This window comes from Meriones unguiculatus, chromosome 9, assembly GCF_030254825.1.
Source record: "Meriones unguiculatus strain TT.TT164.6M chromosome 9, Bangor_MerUng_6.1, whole genome shotgun sequence".
Classification (NCBI taxonomy): domain Eukaryota; kingdom Metazoa; phylum Chordata; class Mammalia; order Rodentia; family Muridae; genus Meriones; species Meriones unguiculatus.
Genome location: NC_083357.1, coordinates 67363905 through 67383093, shown reverse-complemented (window position 1 = coordinate 67383093; position 19189 = coordinate 67363905). Strand labels below are relative to the sequence as shown.

The following is a 19189-nucleotide window of genomic DNA, read 5'->3' as shown; positions in this document are numbered from 1 at the left end:
AGTTATGAAGCAGTCATGAAAATGATTTTATAGTTGGGGGTCACAACTCGAGGAGCTGTATGAAAGGGTCGAAGAACCAGGTTGAGAACCACTGTCCTCACAGGAAGAGGAAGTGTCTTCCAGTCTTTGCTGGGAAAGACTCACTTTTTGTTGTTGTTATTTTGTTTTTTGTTTTTTGAGACAGGGTTTCTCTGTGTAGTCCTGGCTGTCCTGAAACTCACTTTGTAGACCAGGCTGGCCTCAAACTCACAGAGATCCACCTGCCTCTGCATCCCCAAGTGCTGGTATTACAGGCGTGTGCCATAGCGCCCAGCTACTTTTTTCAAAAAATTGTTTCTTTGGTTTTTCCCTTTCTTTCTTTTTTCCTTTTATGTATGTATGTATGTATGTGTTTGTTTGTTTGTCAATTTATTTATTTATTAAAATCATACTATATACCCTGGGCTGGCCTCAGATTCACAGCAATCCTTCTGCCTCTGCCTCCCAAGTGTTGGGATTATGGACATAGGATACCACATCCATCCTAAACTGGCTACTTTTGGCTTTCATCCTCCTTTTCTTCTTCATCTGGCCTGGGTCTTTGTCCCCTCTTCCTCTCCAAGTGTCCGGGTGCCCTGGCTCAACCTTTCTAGGAGTTAATATTTAGACCGCATAGGGGCACCCAGGTTGGTGCAAGGGGTGGGGCCTGGGCACTGGAGTGAGACTTGGACAGAAGCCTGTTGCTTGGGCCACAGTCCTCTCAGGAAGTGTGGCACCAGTGACCTTTGTGGAGAAAATAGCCCAGGAGTATTGTCTGAGCCTGGAACCCTCTTCCTGAGAAAGGAAAGAGTGTCTATCCTCTGCTGGGACTGCAAAGGCCTCCTCACAAGACCTGAGAGCTTCAAAGGTATCCTGGCCCTGTCTAAGGGAGACCTCCTTGCCTGTTGGGTTGTTTGAGGGTCTGGAAGAAGCTTATCTAGGACCAGAGTCAACTGGAGCCTGGGGTTAATGTCGCCAGCTCCTGGGGAAGAAAATTTATATGACAGAAAGGGAAAAGAGTGAGAAGAAACTCAGATCAGAAGGGGAGTTGGGCCTTCCCAGGACTGGGCTGGATGGAACCCTGTTCTCCACAGATAGGGCGGGGCAGGGTGAGCAAAGAGTGGAGGTAGAGAACGTCAAGGCAGAGGAGAGTCTCCTCCACCACCAACACGCACTCACCCTCACCCTATCCCACCTCCCCACCTCGCCACACAAGCACACACCAGATTCCTCCTAGCAAGGAATGACCTTGACAACCTGAGGTCGACAGAGGGAGCCCTAACTCTGTGGACCCTTTGGCTCCAGCACTGACTGGGCTCTAGCCTGTTCCTGCCCAAGGAATCTGGCTGATGGGCAGACATTCCCAAACACCAAGCACCATGTGACTGAGGTTCTGGGGGAGTGAATTTGGGCCTTGAGGGACCAGAATAGGCTGTCTTAGACTCTTTGATCTAGGTCAGGGGGTAGGGGCAGATCGGGGACTTGAAAGAGGTACCCAGGTAGATGGTAGAGGTAGGAGCCCATGGCCACACATGAGCCCAGCCAGTGACCTTCTGGGATGCCGTCCTTCCAACACCAGGGCTGTGAATCCCTTGTTCCTGTCACCTTTCCCCATGTACTGGATGGGCTGCCTAGAATAGGGCAGTCATCCTTCCAACCGGCCTGTTGTCTGGCCCTGAATTATGGTTCCCTCCAGACCACTCCTGGAGCCAATCCTGGCTTAGGAGAGAGTAGGGGGAGGGCACACCTTGGTAGGGTACAGTTGGGGGCACAGTCCCAGAGCTTTGTAGGCTCTGCAGGGTCCCTCCCTCTGTCCCTGAGGAAGAAGCAATACGAGTCAGTTTTTCTCCTCCCCCTCCCATCGCTGCTGAGCTGGGCCTGGGCTGCCAGGAGGTTGTCTTGGCAACGGGAGGCGGAAAGGAGATGCGCTGAGGGATGGAGGTGTATGTCACCGCAGAGGCTGCCGTGTTCCTGCCCCACGCCCCAGGCCCTTGAAGGTACTGAGAACCCTCCCCTCCTGTTCCCCTCCTCCTGGCCCTTTCCCTGGACTCTCCGCACTCTTCCCTATCTCACAGGCTGGCTTCCATCAGGCAGGGACTCCTCTCCTTCTGGATTTTTGACTCCCATCCAGGGCTAACCCACCTTATTTTAGGCTCCTGTCTACAGCTGTCCTTTCTGACATCAGCCGGCTCCCAGCATACCTCTGGAGACCCTTGCACTGGAAGACATGTCTCCTGGGGTGGGGTCTGGAAGGGGCTGGTAATCAAGGGAGGAGGAAGCGAAGCTGAGGCGAGAGCAAAGTCAGGAATCTGAAGGGCTAAGCGTCAGATCCCTGGGTACTTGGTCTTCCGGAGGAATGGGAAATGCTTTGGATTAGGGCCTCCTTTCCCTCCCATTCTTTCAGAGCCAGACTCCAGGGCTACAAGGGTGGAGTTGAAGGGACAGACATTGAGAGGCTGAGGCTGTGGAAAAAGCCTGGTAGCTCCTCCTCCACGGCTGTGTCCCCCTCCCTGCACATTAAAGGTATACCCTAGGTATACCGCATGCATCGCTTCTGGCCTTTCCTCCATGCTTCTGTGGATTGGCTGTTTCCTCCCTCACCCCAGGCTTTTTTTTTTTTTTTTTTTTTTTTTTTTTCTGTACCTTCCAAGCAGCTGAGCCTGGATTCCCTGCCCTCCTTCCCCCTCCTTCAGCAATCAGCTACCTGCCTCCATCATTTCTCCTTCTGTCCAAGCCACCTTCAGGATACAGTCTTCTCTGTCCTCCACTAATCCAGATACACCCGCCTCCCCTTCTCTGTCCCCTTTAGTCTCTTCCGTCTTCCTCTTTTTGAAAAAGGAGGCTGGGGCCATATTCTTACCTGTCACCTTCAAGCCCCTCCCCCTGAGATTTTTCCATTCAGAAACCCCAGGCTCCCCCCCCCCAACCTCCAGATCCTAGCTTTGCCCCAATAGCTGCTGATATCATCAGCTGACCGGCTGTGGGCAGCGGTTACCAGGGCAACGGCAAGGCTGCCTAGGTAGGCAAGTCTGCAGCGGACAGGGAGGTGGGGAAGGTAGCCAGTTTATGCTAATAAGGGTCAGTGTCCAGGCCTTCTCGATGCACCCCAAAGCCAATGGTGGAGGCCTGGAGGGGTTGAAGTTTTGCCAGGGAGAGAAGGCATGCCTCTTTATTTTCTGTACTGGAATGGGTGCCATCTGGTAAGACGCTTCCTTTTCAAGCCAAGTCCTTCATTCTCTCTACTGGCCCCTACTGCCATTCCCAAGGGATCAAGGTTACTGAAAGTCCAAGCTGAATCTTATGAATTTATGACCTGGTCCCTTCCATTCCTTCCATCCATGCTTGGATGACCAATTCTGGTACCCCTGCTGTTTTCCTCCGCCAGGGGTGTGAACCTCCTACAGAGCCTCCCCACTGCCTCTGGAAAATGGTGGAGCACTACAAATGGGCTTTGAGTTGCAGGTGCCTGCAGAGCTGGGCATAGCTCCCCTCAGTTATCAGTAACAGCCGCGTTACCCCGGCTATTTGAACTCTGCTGGAAGGGCTGTGGGTGTGGATTTTGAGGAGCCGGGGTGTGGGAAAAGGGAAAAAGGCAGCGCGGCCAATTCTGCTTCGTCACGATGCCAGCTAATGCGCCCCTTGTTTGAAATGAATCGGCTGCAGCAGCAGCTGAGGTGGACTGGACCAGCAACACACCCAAACACACACACCCTGGGGCCGGCCACTATCAGTTGTTGGTGGGGAGGGGCCCGCCCGCCCAGCGACAGCCCGTCCTGCCCGCCCACCAGACACCAGACGCGCGGACTCCCCAGCACCAGGAACCCAAGCTGGTGGCTTGCAGCACAGCAGGGTACCGGGTGAAGGGGGTGGGGGCTCAGAAGGGAGATCAGACCGCTGAGCTGAGACCAGCTCCCCCCCTTCGCCAGCTCCCACCCCACCCACCCTAAGCCGGCTTTCTTCCTGTTATTTGTGCTTCGCTAAAGCGCGGCTGGGTTCCTGGAAGAGCCGCCTCTTACCTAGATTCTCGAGAAAACGCGGCAACCCGTGGACCAGGGCCTAGGCCTTTTGCCTCTTGGGGCTTCAGAGAGCCTGGGCCCCACTTTTTGGGAAGAGGTAGGTGGCAGGGTCCTCTGCCTCTCTTTCTTTCTGTAGGTATTTTGGGCTGTACCTCTGGCTCGGGGCATGGATGCTAAGACAGGTTCAGCTTTGGACCGTTGATCAGTGGCCAGACCAGGAGCTCAGCTGGGTTTGACCTGATCAAACCCCCTCCTTATTTGGGGAGGAGGATCTAGGGTATTGCCATGTAAGGAGTCCATGCAGCGTGTGTCCTGGGTCCGCTACCCTGCCTACCTAGCCTCTGTGTCCAGAATTTCAAGGGGTTGGCGTCAGGAGGGCACAGTCCGTGGAGGGAGCTGTTGCCTTTTTGCTGAATGATGCAAGAAATCTTTGCCAGCCTCCCTCCCTCTAGGCCAGGTGCCCTCCGGAGTGGCAAAGGTTCAGCGGAGGACCCAACGCTGTTTTACAGCGTGCTCTGGAACCCCTCCTACTGAGGTTGGCCAGGTTGGGGTGGGGATTCACTGAAGAATGAGGCTGGGTAGCAGGGCGTGACTGAGCCTCTAGTCTGGCCTCTCCTCTTGCCGGCAGCTAGTGTACTGAGAGAGAGACAGTGCTGAACAAACCCAGAGATCCTCGGGGTCCTCAGGGCTTTTTCTTTCCCAGCACCAGACGCACGCTGCTCCCTTTGCTGGGCAGGTACACCTGCGTGTCTCCTCCCAGAAGACTGGTTGCCAGGTTGTTGTAGGCCTAAGAAAGGCATCTGTGCTGTGGGAGTGGAGAATGTGGGAAAGCCCCCAGGGGATGAGTCGGGTGAGGGCACTGTGAGTACTGGGGTCCACGTGCTCTGCACGGGGATGGGTTCAGCAGACCATGCCAGGGGGCTGTGTGCATAGGTAGCGGATGCCAAGGGAAGTGGCATCAGTGGGTGGGTGCAAGTAGGTGTTCTAGGCACCGTGCGTCATTGTGCGGGGGTCTGGCAGGGAGAGTGGGCGAGTGCTCTGGCAAGGAGGGCTGCAGAGTCCCTGCGTGCACCCGTGTGCATGAGTCCCGTCGTCCACAGCAGAGCTCTGCTGCCTGTATGCTCCTGGGAGTCTTGCCTCATACATCTGGCCTTTCTGTGGTTGGGACATCTGTCGGCTGGTGGGCAATGTCCGAAGAACCCTTCTAGAGCTCATGTGTGGGGAGAGTGGAATAAGGGCTTCTCCTGAATTCTGAAAGCTGGGCTTAGGGTGGGATTTTTCTCTCCTCCCAAGACCTGCTAAAACAGCTGTTCCCCAGGCCTCAGATCTGGAAGGCCATAGCAGGAATAGGTTGGGACCAAGCAAGCCTGAGGGGCTCACAGACCCGAAAAGGAAGAACCTACCTCTTCTGAGGGAAGTGTATACAAAATAACCTGTGAACCCAGTCAGAAGAGAGACCTAAAAAAAACCCTAATGAGCCTCTGCGTATCAGAGGAAAAATGGGTGCTGAGGCTCAGGGTTGTTGTCACTGAGAGCAGGTGGGCAGGTCCTGGAACAGATGGACTCTGTTATCTGCTCCTTGTGGCCGCCTGATATTAGAAATACCTAGTCCAAAGCAACAGGGAAAGGCTAAGAAAAAAAATTGCACAAGGTGGAGAATGAAAGTAGAAGTAACAAGGCTTTGCTGGGCTCAGAAAAGGCTGGGGCTATTGCTTGACTTAAGTAAGGCCTTTTGTGAGTCACTGGCCTACACAGGCCCAAACCCTGCTGTTCTGTGTCTCACCCCACCCTACAATACACACATTCATTGCAGTGCATCCAGTCTCTGCACTGTTGGTTGGCTACACCACCCTTCTCCCACCCTAGGATGCTGTTTTGGTAACTGGTGACCTAGCTGGAGCCTGTCTTTATTTCTGGTGTTGAGTTGTTGCCACAGCAACTGTGGAAGTGGAGCTGGGAGGGGGAGAGGGAGAGGGTGAAAGGCAAAGAGAGAGAGAGGGAGAAAAGATGAAGAAGGAAAAAGGAAGGCACGAAGGAAGAGACACTGCATGAAACAGAGACAGAGGACAGACCTACCTGCCTGACCTAGCCCATATGGCAGGCCTGTTTAACTCCTTTTCTATCTGTGGCTCTCTCCAGCATGGCTTGATGATGCCCAGATGCTCCAGGGCCAGATCCAAAGGTCTCCCCCCAATCCTTGACTTGCAGCTCTTGTGCTACAGGTGAGGTTCAAGGCAGAGAGGACCAAGCTCATATTAAAACAGGATCTTTGGGGGTGCATGGGAACTTCCTTCAGCTTCAATATAATCTGGGTGCAATTCCAGCTTGCCTTCCTTTGGGTGGCCTTGGGTAAGCTCACCTCTCGGCCCTTTTTGTCCAATGTATGGAGTCCAGCCAGGCTATATGAATACCCCCAGCCCAGGCACCCACACAGAGAAAGCAGTAACTGGCTTAGGATGGGAGCAGAGGCTGGGCCAGACGCCACGTGAGATGGCGGATCTGCCTGCCTGCCGAACCTGTCTCTTAATCTGGATTCACTCCTGCCAGAAACACAAGCCTTGGGATGGGTGGGTGCACTCTTGGAGATCCCTGTGGGCAAGTCTTATCACCCTCATCCTGGGGAGCTGCAAAGCTCTGGTTGCTGTGGAGATGAGAGGGTGGATGGTTTAAGGTGGAGCCTGGCTGGTGGCTCAGATAAGGCTGGGTCGCCCAGCTGAAGGTGGGCGCGGCTGAGATGGGAGGATGGGAAACCTCCTGGCTAGTGACCTGAGCCTGCGAGGTTGAAGGGTGTCTTCCGACACCTGGGCTCGCTTCCTCCGTGGTGCTACACCTCCTACCCCTTCCGTTCCCTCTCCCCTTCCCTTCCTGCTGCAGCCTGCCCTTTTAGTCTGTGCTCACGGAAGAGCTTACAGGACTTGGGGAGTGTACTGAAGTGAACAGGACTGTGGCTGAGGATAGAAAAGGGATCAGGCTGGGAGGAAGCAGAGTGAGAAATTAGCTTGGGTGAGGGGACTCCACGTGGGTGCAGTGGGCGGAAGCATGTGCAGTGTGACTTGACAGAAGCTGAAAAATCACCCCCCTCACACACACACCTCCTTCCCTCCCACTCCCATCTTCTTTCTTTTCTCATCTTCCACTCCAGCTGGCCTTCTGACAGCCTAAAATGTCTCCAGTAAGGACCTTATTCATAGCCTGGGGCTGTAGCTTAGTTAGCAGAGTGCCAAGCACGCATGAAACTCCAGGGTTGATCTCCAGCACCACATAAAGCCAGTCTAGGCAGTGCCAATGGCTCCAGCATTCCCTCCCTGAAATTCAAGGTCATCCTAGGTAAGGTCCCTGTAGTTGGAGACCGGTGGGGATGGGGGTGGGGGCTTAAAAGAGAGCTCTTGCCTAAAACAAACAAAACAACAAAACCACCAAAACCTTTCATTCAAATGTAAATGTTCCCGCAGAGGATATTAGCACTTCCCCAAAAGTTGCTGATCTGTATGCTCTGGCACCAAGGGAGGCAGGATCCTGATGGAGCCAGGGGAGGCACCCTAGTGCTGTGGGGGCACCTCAGGCGGGGGCCAGCTGTGGAAGGTCTAGGAGGGGGAAGGGCACAGTAACTTAAGCTGTACGCAATGGTATGGTGGTCAGTGGCTTAAGTGTGTCCTTGACCCAGTGCTTACTGAGGTCTCAGTTTCCTCTTCTACAAACCTGAGGTAATAGTCAATTCTCAGGACTAGGATGTCAGGATGAGGGTGAAATACAGAGCCAGTCCTGACAATCTGTAAACACCATAAATATAACTCTGCCCATCGGTGTTTGGAATCATGTTCCCGAGTGACTGTTTGTGGGCATGCTGGTGTTGGTACACACCTAACTGTGGGCTCATGTCTGGCCACATCCCCTGGGACCCCTTGCTTTTCTTTTCTCAGCCCTTGCAGGGACAGCCACTGCTCCATAATGTACCCTACACCTGGTGTTCAGGTTCGGTCCTAGAACATCATTCTCCTGTCAGTCTTCGCTGTCTGTGCGCTCTCCAGAATGTCCCTTGCACTCTGCTCCAGGCCACCTTCCCTGGTAAAAAAAAAAGAGTGGCTTGACTGGCTGCTTCCTAATGCCCCGGTCTCTTATTACCCAACATCTTGCCCTTTGCCCTTCTTTCTGAGAAGCTTGTGCTTTCTCCAGAGCCTGTCTGGGTGCTGATAATCTTCTCTCTCTCTCTCTCTCTCTCTCTCTCTCTCTCTCTCTCTCTCTCCTCCTGCTGGCGTCTCCCTGCTTCAGACTTGAGTCCAGGACTTTCCTCCTTAAAGCCCCTTTTGCTGGACCCCTGCACAAACTCCCCCCTCCTGTGCACACAGCCCTCTCTCACTTTCCTGGGAGCCCCCTCACTTCCTCCCTGGTGATGGCCTCTGGTTTCCCTGGCATTCGTTCGAATCACTCTGCCCTCCTTCCCTTCCCTTCAATGTTTATTCTATAGTTATTGTGGTGTTCCAGACCCTCTGCTTTCACTCCCCAAAGTGGGTTCTGGGATGACATTTGACTTTCTTTCCCTACTAGCATTCTCATAATTAGGCTCTTACCTCTAGGCCATCAGTTTTCAACCTGTGGGTCATGACCCCCCTTTGGGGGCTGAACGACCCTTTCACGGGGGTCGCCTAAGATCATCTGAACATCAGATACTTACATTACAGTTCATAACAGTAGCAAAATTACAGTTATGAAGTAGCAACAAAAACTAATTTTATGGCTGGGGGTCATCACAAAACGAGGAACTGTATTAACGGGTCACATTAGGAAGGTTGAGAACCATCACTTTAAGGCCTCCAACAAGAAACTTCTCCATTCCCCCAGAGACACCGCTCTCTAAACTTCCAGCAGCCCACTGCCTTATCTCGGGTGTCTACCTCTCCACTTTTCATAGAAGTTATCTGTGGGCCAGTGCTCTTCCCAGAGGGGCCTGGATCAGTCCATTTGTCCATCTCTCTCCTCTCCATAAGGATCAGTACCATGTTCAGTGGAGAAGAGATAATCCAAAGTGAGTGGGAGATGAGGTGGTAGATGGGATGGATGGATAAGCATTCACCTTGTGGGCTAAGCCATAGGTACAGACCTCATGCCAATGGCTTAGCCATGGGTATGGACCTTGTGACAATGGCTAGTAGTGAAATGAGATTCAGAGCCTAGTGAGAGAGCGTTGACGGCTCTTAAATGTTTACCAGAGTGGCATTTTGCTCATCAGTCACCAGTGAAAACATTTTAGAGTCAGCACTAAGAGGGCTGGAGAAGCATGGTGCTCCAGAATGGGAATCCTGTTACCACAAACACCAGATCCCTCCTGTCTGGCTGATGGAGATGCCCTCCTTCTAGAGTTCTTGGTTTGTTTGTTTTGTTTCTTAAGACAAGGTTTCTCTGTGTAGCTCTGGCTGTCCCAGAACTCATTTTGTAGAGCAGGCTGGCCTCAGACACCGAGATCTGCCTGCCTCTGTACGCCAAGTGCTGGGATTACAAGCTTGGGCCACCACACCTGGCCTCTGGTTCCAGAACTCTAAAAAGACCTGCATGACTAGGTAGACACCCTGCATCAAGCAATGCACTTAACTGGAGTTACTCGACCTTGGACCAAGCCTTGGTTTCCTCATCTGTGAAATGGATCTACCCTACAGTGTTGTTGTAAGGATGAATTAGAACAATCTTTGTGTAGTGTTTACGTGTGTCTAGTGTATGGTACCCAGCACAGCTGCTTGAGAGACGAAACAGGAAAAGGCCACACGCTAAAAAGTTCTGCTGCCTGGATTATTACAGAGTGGTTCAAAAGCCAGTCTGACGCCCTGTCTCAGAACAAACAATGAGGAAAAGAAGGCTCAGGAGAGTGCAGTGAATTCGATCTCCGGCATTTGACACGCGCACAGAACATGAACGTACTCATCAGCGACCCCTCTGGAATCACAGTTGCCCTCTGGATGTTAGCAGCCAGTTGACCTCAGGGAGGAAAGCCCTCTTCCTCCACTCCCACCCCCACCTGGCAGCACAGTATCAAGCCTGAAATACCACCTTCTCTGCAAAGCCACTGTTTTAGAAAGGCGTTAGCACTAGCAGGAGGCTCCAGTGGATCTAGGAGGCTGAATGGCTGGCACGAGGAAGGCAGAGGCGGGGAGAGAGCTTTGTGGCTGTGGGCCGAGGTAGGGGAGTAGGATAACGGCCGATGACCATTTTGGTGACATGTGGGCCGTGGGATGGTTGAGAGAAAGTACAGGTGAAAAAGATCGGGAGAGCCAGGCGTGGTGGTATAGGCCTCTAATCCCAGCATATGGGAGCCTGTGCCCGAGATAGGAGGATTGAGAATTTGAAGCTATCTAGGGCTATGCAGTGAAACCTCAAAAAGAGAGAGAACAAGCCAGTGACCTCATTCTTTCATGACTGACTACAGAAAAGCCCCCTAAATTCACTAATCCCTGGGGAGATAGAAATACTATGAATAGCTTGCCCTTTACATGGAAAGGATCACATTTTGTGCACTGCGTATGCCCTAACTTACCTATATCTTTGGGACTGAAGAGATGGCTCAGTAGTTATCATAAGGGAGTAGTTATGCCTGCTTTTTCAGAGGATCCCTGTTTCCTTCCTAACCTTCACATGGCCACTCATCTGTAACTCTAGTCCCAGGGGATCTGATGCCTCTTCTGGCCTCCATGGACACCAGGCGTACACAGATGAACATGCTGGCTAAGCACGCACCCACATAAAAATTAAATAAGTGAATACTATCAATTGTCACAACAGTCTTTGACAAGAACTTCTTACCATCCCTCGCTTTGCTGTAGCTGTGTTAGGGTTTCACACTGTAATTCAAGCTGATCGGAATGCCCTACGTAAGCCACGCTGGCCTGGGATTCAGAGCAATCCTCCTGCCTCAGCCTCCCAAGTGCTAGAAATGCTAGCATTTACAAAGTGTAAACGACTTACCCAAGACCACACAGCGTCTGAGTAGTACTTACTGCTTCAGCCCACGCACCCTGCTTGATCCTACCCCAGGGTCCTACTCCAGTTCCTTCTGTACACAGCTCTCCTCACTCTGTGGCGTCCAGGGCCAGCGTTTGGGAAGACAGGAAAGGAAGATAGCTGAGGGAACGATCAAGAAGAGAGGACGTGGGCTCTGGTCACCACCCAGCACATAGACTAGCCTAAGTTCCTAGGAACAGAGTGTCAATGGGGGCCAAGCAGGGCGCTCATGGAGCAGTGTGGCAGCCCCTGAGACTAGTCTGAGCACTCTGTGGCAGCAAAGATGCGGCCCAGGCCCTAGAGGTGTTTTAGAGTGTCTACAGAAGACACTGCCAGCCTGTAGGGAGCAGGGAAATTCTGAGGCCCAGCAGCAGGCCATAGCTTCACCAACCCACCCGATCCCTCTCCCCTCCATCGTGTGTCTTCTTCCTCGGCCTCTGACTCCTTAAGCTTCAAGTCTTAACTAATGATTCAGTATCTCCTTGTTAACCTTCGGGGGGGCGGGGAATGAAGAGGTAGCTGAGCAAACTGTGGAAGAGTGTGGAATCAGTGGCTGGGATGGGAGGGGCCATCACGGTTTGGGAGAAGGCCCAGGCCAGAGCAGGGCAGGGCAGGGGCGACAAGCTTGGGAATATAGAAGCCTGTCCACCCTGGGATGCCAGCTGACCCCTGCCGTCATTTCCTCTGGAACCAGAGAACAATGGTTTAAAAAACAAGGCCAGCCGATCCGCATAGCCGCCGCCTGGCCGCACGCACGCACAACTCCCCGGTGCAGAGCCCAGCGCCACGGAACCTGGCAGGCTAACGCCCTCGCGGCCGCTCTCTGTCCTTCCAGCCACCCGCGGTCAGCAGCCCAGAGAGGCCCAAGGGATGAGGAGACCACAGCGCGCTGCGACGCCCTTGCTGCAGGAGCCGGGCCGAGCCTGACGTCCGTCCTCTCTACGTGCGCACGGGCCTCCAAGGGAGCGGCCGGCCGGCCAGTGGGGGCCGCATGGAACGTCTGCAGAAGGTGAGCGAGATTTTGCACCCCGGGCCTAGGTGGGGACCGCTGCCCTCCCAGGCCAGCTCGGGAGTCGCCGGCGCCACCTGGTGGCCACCTCCACGCAGCACGCCGGGTTCCCCCACCCCACCCCATCCTGAGACCTAAGGCAAGACCCACGCCCACACCCTCGCACCCACGCACATGCCCACTCTGCCACCTTCTCGCTCTCTCCAGCAACCTCTTACCTCCCCGGGGAGCGTCAGCTCCTCCAGAGACTCCAGTGTGCCCGGCTCTCCCTCCAGCATCGTGGTGAGTACCTCGGTTGCCCGACCACCTGCACCTCACCTGGGAGGAGGGAAGGATGGGTTCTCCTTCACCCCTCCCTATTCTCCCCCTCCCCCCTCCCGCATGGAGGGAGGTCCTGTAAACTCTTGCAGGTGGAAAGACGCAGAGATCCCAGAGGAGGCCCACTACTGCCTTGGAAAGGGCTGATCTAGTTGCGAAACGCCTCAGAGGCAAAGGGCTTTTTTTTTTTTTTTTTTCCTTAAGAGACCTTCTAGAGCAGCAAGCATGGTGAGGCGAGCTTATAGTCCCAGCATTTAATAAATAGAAACAGGAGGGTAAGAAAGATCCAGGCCAGCTGCAAAGAAGGTTTAAGGCAAGCCTTGACTAGATGAAATGCTGTCTCAAAAATTAAGTGCTCATTCTAGATCCTTAAAGGTTACAGGCTAGAGTTGTTGATGTGAGAACTGACCTCTGAAATTTTCTCTTGGTAACCAAGTCCAACCAGTGAGGCCGGTGACCTTAGAGGTTCTATGGGGAACTCTGTTCCATTTGGACCATTTCTCTTCAGGCCAAGATGGACAACCAGGTGTTGGGCTATAAAGACCTGGCTGCCATCCCCAAGGACAAGGCTATCCTGGACATTGAGAGACCTGACCTCATGATCTACGAGCCTCATTTTACCTATTCCCTCCTGGATCACGTGGAGCTGCCCAGAAGCCGGGAGGTAAGAAGAAGTCATTTGTGCAGGCCTGAGGGTGGTTGGAGATGATCCCCCTGGCAGTCTTTGGAGGCAGAAACAGGCTATGCACAGGAGTGAGCCATGTGCGATCATGGTGGCATATGCCTTTAATCCTAGCACTGGAGAGGTAGAGGTAGGCAGATCTCTAAGACTTGGAAGCTAGCCTGGTCTACCAAGTGAGTTCTAGGCCTGCAAAAAGGCTACCCTATCTCAAAACAACAACAACAAAAGCAAGGATAAAAAAAGAAAGAAAAGGGTTAAGGTTTGGGCTGGCCAGGAGGCTCAGTAGGTAAAAGCTCTTGCATGCTTGCAAGCCTGGTGAATTAAGTGGGATCCCTTGTTCTCTGACCTCCACACTGTACTGTGGCATATATATGCACATGCTCACACAAAGTAATAATTCAAACAGTAGAGTTTGAATTTAAGGGAAAGAAAGAGGTCATATTGGGGTGAGCAGGCTGTCAGACTGGAAAACTTAAGTACCAGGGAGCCAAGAACTGATTCCATCATGGCTGTTTGTTGGTCTGGTCCCTCCATTCCTTGCCTGGCTCTGACATCAGGGTCGCACTTAGTTCCTGGCTGACCCTCAGGGCATGAGGCACGCTGCTCCCAGATCTGAACTTCATAGGAAGAAGGACTGGGAAAACACTGGGCAGAGGAAGGATGAAGGGCAGGCCAGAGGTCGGCAGGCACTCAGGAGGGAAGAGGGCTGGCTAGGAAAGTAGGTGAAGCTGGATAGGTGGGGTGAAATGGTCCCTCTGAGGTGAATTCTACCTCTGATTGATCATCCCCTCCATTCACAGTGCTCACTGTCACCCAAATCCACATCTCCCCCACCATCCCCAGAGGTAAGTCTTTGGTTGGCTCTAGTTCTGCTCTGCTTGGGCCCCCAGCTCCCCTCCCCCAACATGCCCAGCCTCAGCTTAGCAAAGTCCAGGGCATGATAGAATCAGCAAATCCTGGCTGGTTGGTCACTGGCCAGCTCATCTGGCTGCCAGACTCAGGGCCTCCTTTAACCCTTGCTCTCTGGGTAAGCACCCTATGCAGGTGGATGGAGTCCTTGAATGTGCTTCCTCTGCCGTGACATTGCCCTGGGGTTGGGGTTGCTATAGGAGGATATGAAAGGTGCCCTGAAGTAAAGCTATGTACATGGGAATAGGAAGGGGCATGGAAGTGGGATGGGGCTAGAAGCTCCATACTTCTCCATAGGTCTGGGCAGAGAGCCGGACGCTTGGCATCATCTCCCAGGCTTCAACACCGAGGACCACAGGGACCCCCAGGACCAGCCTGCCCCATTTCCACCACCCCGGTAGGTTTTATTGTCAGCCTAGCTATGCTGTTTCCCTGAGACTTCATTTTTCCTTCAGGATCTCATATCCCTTACTCTCAGTCCCTACTCTTTGGGTTTAGAACGAGATGGACCCTATGGTACCAGGATGCCAGGCGGAACTAACAGTGATAATGGTCTTGTTATTCTTTCCTCTCACTCATTCGGAAAAGTCCAGGAAGTTCCATTTCATGAGGCAGAGTTCCAGCTGTCTTGCTCATGGCCCCATCCTGTGTATCTCCACTCTGTTTCTGGACCCACCATCCCCTGTCATCATGTCCCCTTTCTCTCCCTCAGAGACTACCCGCCCAGATTCCAACATCTACAAGAAGCCACCCATCTACAAGCAGAGAGGTGAGGGTTCCCCTGACTTCCCCAGGTGCTTCTCCCACCACATACTGTGGGGCAGTGCCAGGTGCTGATTGCTGGGGAGGGATGGAAGGATGATGTCATGACCTGTAAGGCCCTGTGCTCTGTCGCCGTTCCATCTGAATTCTCACGGATGTGAAGGGAGAGGTGAGGGAGCCGGGGCTGAAGGTGGGCCAAGCTGGCTGGCTGCATGCTTAGCTGGGGTGGTGTGTGGACTGACCCTGGGTCCATTTGCAGAATCCACGGGAGGCAGCCCTCAGAGCAAGCACCTCATCGAGGACCTCATCATAGAGTCGTCCAAGTTCCCCGCAGCACAGCCCCCCGACCCCAACCAGCCAGCCAAGATAGAGACTGACTACTGGCCGTGTCCCCCGTCGCTGGCCGTTGTGGGTAGGAAAAACTGGGGAAAGGAGAGAAAAGGGGCTACAATCCCTGTTTACTCCTCTTTCTTGGTCCCGTGAACCCAGTTCATGTCCACCCCATGCCCTATTGCTTCTTCACCTTTTGTACTTTGCTCACTTGATAGTTCATTACTTATCTCTCCCCTGTACCTCTGTGCTGCTCAGGGCCTATCTGTTAATCATTTTTTCCTTTCTTGCTAATTTATTATTATTATTATTATTATTGGTTTTTCGAGACAGGGTTTCTCTCTGTAGCCTTAGCTGTCAGAACTCGCTCTGTAGACCAGGCTGGCTTTGAACTCAGAGATCTGCCTGCCTCTGCCTCCCAAGTGCTGGGATTAAGGGCAAGTTCCACCATGCCTGGCGCTCATTATTATTTATTAAGGTTTTATTATATTTGAACTATGTGTACATGTGCTTATGTTTGTGGGAGGATATGTGCATGCAAGGCAGTGCCCGGGAGGCTTAAGGATCGCTCTGGAGCTGAAGTTACAGGAGGTTGTAAAACACTCCGTGTTGGTGTTGCAAATGGAACTCAGGTCCTCTGGACGATCAGTGCGCAGCCTTAACCACTGAACCATCCCTCCAGCTCCTGTTCATTATTCAGTCACTTGACAGACATCTCTCAAGCTTCTGCTATGGCCCACACCCTGTGATAGGAGATTTGGAAAAAAGAAAATAAATGACAGAAGGTCTTGGTTCCCAGAGAATTTAAATACGTGTTTGTTACCTAGTTTATTAGTTTACTAATTCTTACTGTCATGTTATTAATATTATTAGTGTTGCTATTATTGTGCTGAGGACTTTTCCAGGCCTTCTACACATTAATTTACCGCTAAGTTATATGCATCTCAGCTCTGCACTTTGGGTGTTTTTATTTGCTTTTTAAAGATTTATTTATTTTTATGTGCATTGGTGTTCTGCCTGCATGTCTGCAAGGGTGCCAGATCCTCTGGAACTGGAGTTACAGACAGTTGTGAACTGCCATGTAGGTGCTGGGAATTGAACCTAGGTCTTCTGGAAGAGCAACCAGTGCTCTTAACCTCTGAGTCATCTCTCCAACCCCCTACATTTTTTTTCTCAAATCTTTAAAAAGAGGTTTATTTCTAGTTTATCAGTGTTTTCCTGTATGTGTATATGTATGTACATATGTATGCGTGCATGTATGTATGTATGTATGCATGCATGTACTAGTGCTCAGGGAGGCCAAAAGAGGGTGTCAGCTCCCCTGGAACTGTAGTTACAGACAGTTGTGAGCTGCTATGTGGGTGCTGGGAACCGAACCCAGGTCCTCTGCAAGAGCAGCCAGTGCTTTTAAATGATGAGCCATTTCTGTAGCCCCTGTATTCCATACTTTTTTATTTGTTTTTAATAGAATTTGTAGGGCAAAGCATGGGAGCACATGACTATACCACAGCTACTTGGGAGCCTGAGGCAGAAAGGTTACTTGAGCCCAGGAGTTCAAGGCCAGTGTGGGCAGGTGACATTGCAAGGCCCTGTCTCAATTTTTTGTGGATTTTTGTTTGTTTGTTTGTTTGGGTTTTATTGTTTTGTTTTTTTTCAAGACAGGTTTCTCTGTGTAGCTTAGGCTCTGGGGACCAACAAGGACAGCCTGGTATACAGAGAGAGTTTCAGGACAGCCAAGGCTACACAGAGAAACCCTGTCTCTGAAAACAACAACAAAAAATATATATATAGTAGTGTTCTTTTTGAGGTCTATCCCTGTTCCGCATAGGGAGAAGCCAGTGTCTAAGTGGCTACATTGATTTGTGGGCTTATGTCTCATAGAGACAGAATGGAGGAAACGGAAGGCATCTCGAAAGGGGGCAGAAGAAGAGGAGGAGGAGGAAGATGATGACTCTGAAGAGGAGATTAAGGCCATCAGGGAGCGGCAGAAAGAGGAACTCAGTAAGGTATCATCTTGCTCCCCAGGCCCATGTCACCTAGGTGACAAATGTTCAGGCCCCATAGCTCGTCTAAAAGGCTTGAGCCACAGAAGCAACTGCATTTGAACAGGCAGGAGGTGCCTCTCCTTTCCCAGGATTCCAGGTACACCAGGGCTTTAGGCTGCCTTCGGAGCAGTGCTGCTGGACATTCAGATTCAAAGCACAGGAAAGGCAGGGTCCATCAGCACCAGGTCTCAGCAGGCTAATTAAGAGGAGGAGAGAGAATTAGGAGTTGTGGAAGGGCTGTTGGCTGTACTGTTGGCGTAGTGACCTGGAATAGAAAAGCCACCATGTAAGGGTACCACTGAACATCTCCAACACACCTAAGGTGGTTGAACAGTCAGTAAGATGAAGGAGCTCCAGCTGTGGAGCAGCCACCTGGGAAGCCACTACTGGTCCTCCTGGATTGTACCCGAGCTTTGCCCTTTCCAGAGATGGGAACCTGGTGCTTCAGGCTTGGCTCCATTCACCTCCCTCCCTCAAACAGGTTACTTCCAACTTGGGAAAGATGATCTTGAAGGAAGAGATGGAGAAGTCATTGCCGATCCGGAGAAAAACACGCTCTCTGCCTGACCGGACACCGTTCCATACCTGTGAGTGCTATGGGGTAGACTCAGCATCATCTGGCTGGAGGTGGGGGTGGGGAGGAGGGATGTGTGTCTGTGGCTATTGAACCATGATAGTTAAAAGATTCCGTCAGGGTATGGGGCCTGCATGTGTGTTCCCCGAGGGCAAGAATATGAACTGGTAGATAGAACAGATAGAGCATAAAATTACAAGAAGGGTGAGAGCCCTGGCTTCATTTAATGGACACTTATTGTGGGACATGCTAAGCACTGCAGACATCATGGGTGAAAAATACACCCATTTCCTCCTGGACTTCTTAAGAGCCTGGTAGTTGGAGAGGAGAGGGATAGAGATAAAGGTCCCAAGAGAGAGTTATGAGAACTCTTAAAACCTGGCCTTAGAAGTCATGACGATCTTTTTTTTTTTTTTTCATTCTGTTGGTCAGAGCAAGACACCAAACCTGGCATGGTGGCATAAGTTTAATCCCAGAACTGGGAGTCTAGCCTGGGCTAGAGACAAAAAAAAAAGGGGGGGGGGGCTTATCTTAGTCACTGTACTATTGCTGTGAAGAGACACTATGACCACAGGGTTTACTTACTATTTCAGAGGCTTAGTCCGTTATCATCATGGCAGGGAGCATGGAGGCATGATGCTGGAGCAGTAGTTGAAAGCCACATCCTGATCCATAAACAAAGAAAGAGAGCCTAGCCCTGGCATAGGCTTCTGAAATCTCAGAGCCATCCCTATGACACACTTTCTCTAACATGGCTACACTTCCTGATCCTTCCAATCTTTTCCAACAGTGCTACTTTTTGGTAACTAGCATTCAAATATATGAACCAATGGGAGGGGGTGATTCTTATTCAAACTACTATAGACCCTATCTCCAAAAGAAACAAACAAAAAAGTAGGTTTCCTAGAAATTAAACTAGACTCAAGGTGGAAATAGGTTCCATTGCGAAAAGCAAGCAAGATATATGTATCAGAGTTTCGGGTCATCTTTGGAAACAATATTCCATACTTGCTTATAGTTGAACATACTAGTCAGCCTTCTGTCACTGTATGGAAATACCTGGCCTGTGGAGCAGGCCTGTAATTAGAGCTGCTGAGGAGGCTGAGGCAAGAGAATTGAACATTGAAGGCTATCTGGGCATAGTGGTGCATGCCTCTAATCCCAGTACTTTATAGGCAGAGGCAGGCAAATCTCTGTGACTTCAAGGCCAGCCTTGTCTACAGAGAGAGTTTCAGGACAGCCAGGGCTACATAGAGAGATCCTGTCTCAAACATGAAAAACAAAGAAAAAAGAAAAGAAAAAAAAAAGTTTAAGGCCTAGCAAGGTTTCAGAGTGAGTCGAAGTCTAGCCTGGACAACTTAGTAGACTTTGTTTCAAAATACAAACCTCTGTTAGAGCAGGGATGGTGAGATGGTTCAGCAGTTAAGAGCACTGGTGTCTCTTCCAGAGGACTGGGGTTCAATTTCCAGTACCCACATATCATCTCACATAGGGTTTACCTTAGACCTGAGACAACTTCCCCTCGTCCTTCTTCTCCTT

At 51.6% G+C, this 19189-nt stretch overlaps 1 protein-coding gene across 5 annotated transcripts in view; it reads left to right on the top strand.

The window, feature by feature from the left end:
* Nucleotides 1-19189, top strand: part of Dmtn (dematin actin binding protein) — a 30413-nt gene that overhangs the window by 4441 nt on the left and 6783 nt on the right. Inside the window, exons 1-11 of one of the 5 annotated variants that reach the window (XM_060391420.1) lie at nt 733-886; nt 1891-2015; nt 11857-12030; nt 12238-12312; nt 12857-13012; nt 13831-13875; nt 14237-14336; nt 14652-14708; nt 14961-15113; nt 16913-17037; nt 17558-17663. In XM_060391420.1, the coding sequence (XP_060247403.1) occupies nt 12013-12030; nt 12238-12312; nt 12857-13012; nt 13831-13875; nt 14237-14336; nt 14652-14708; nt 14961-15113; nt 16913-17037; nt 17558-17663 (835 nt within the window). In that variant the 5' untranslated portion in view covers nt 733-886; nt 1891-2015; nt 11857-12012. The other 4 variants (XM_060391421.1, XM_021642379.2, XM_021642385.2 and 1 more) reach the window with 4 other exon arrangements.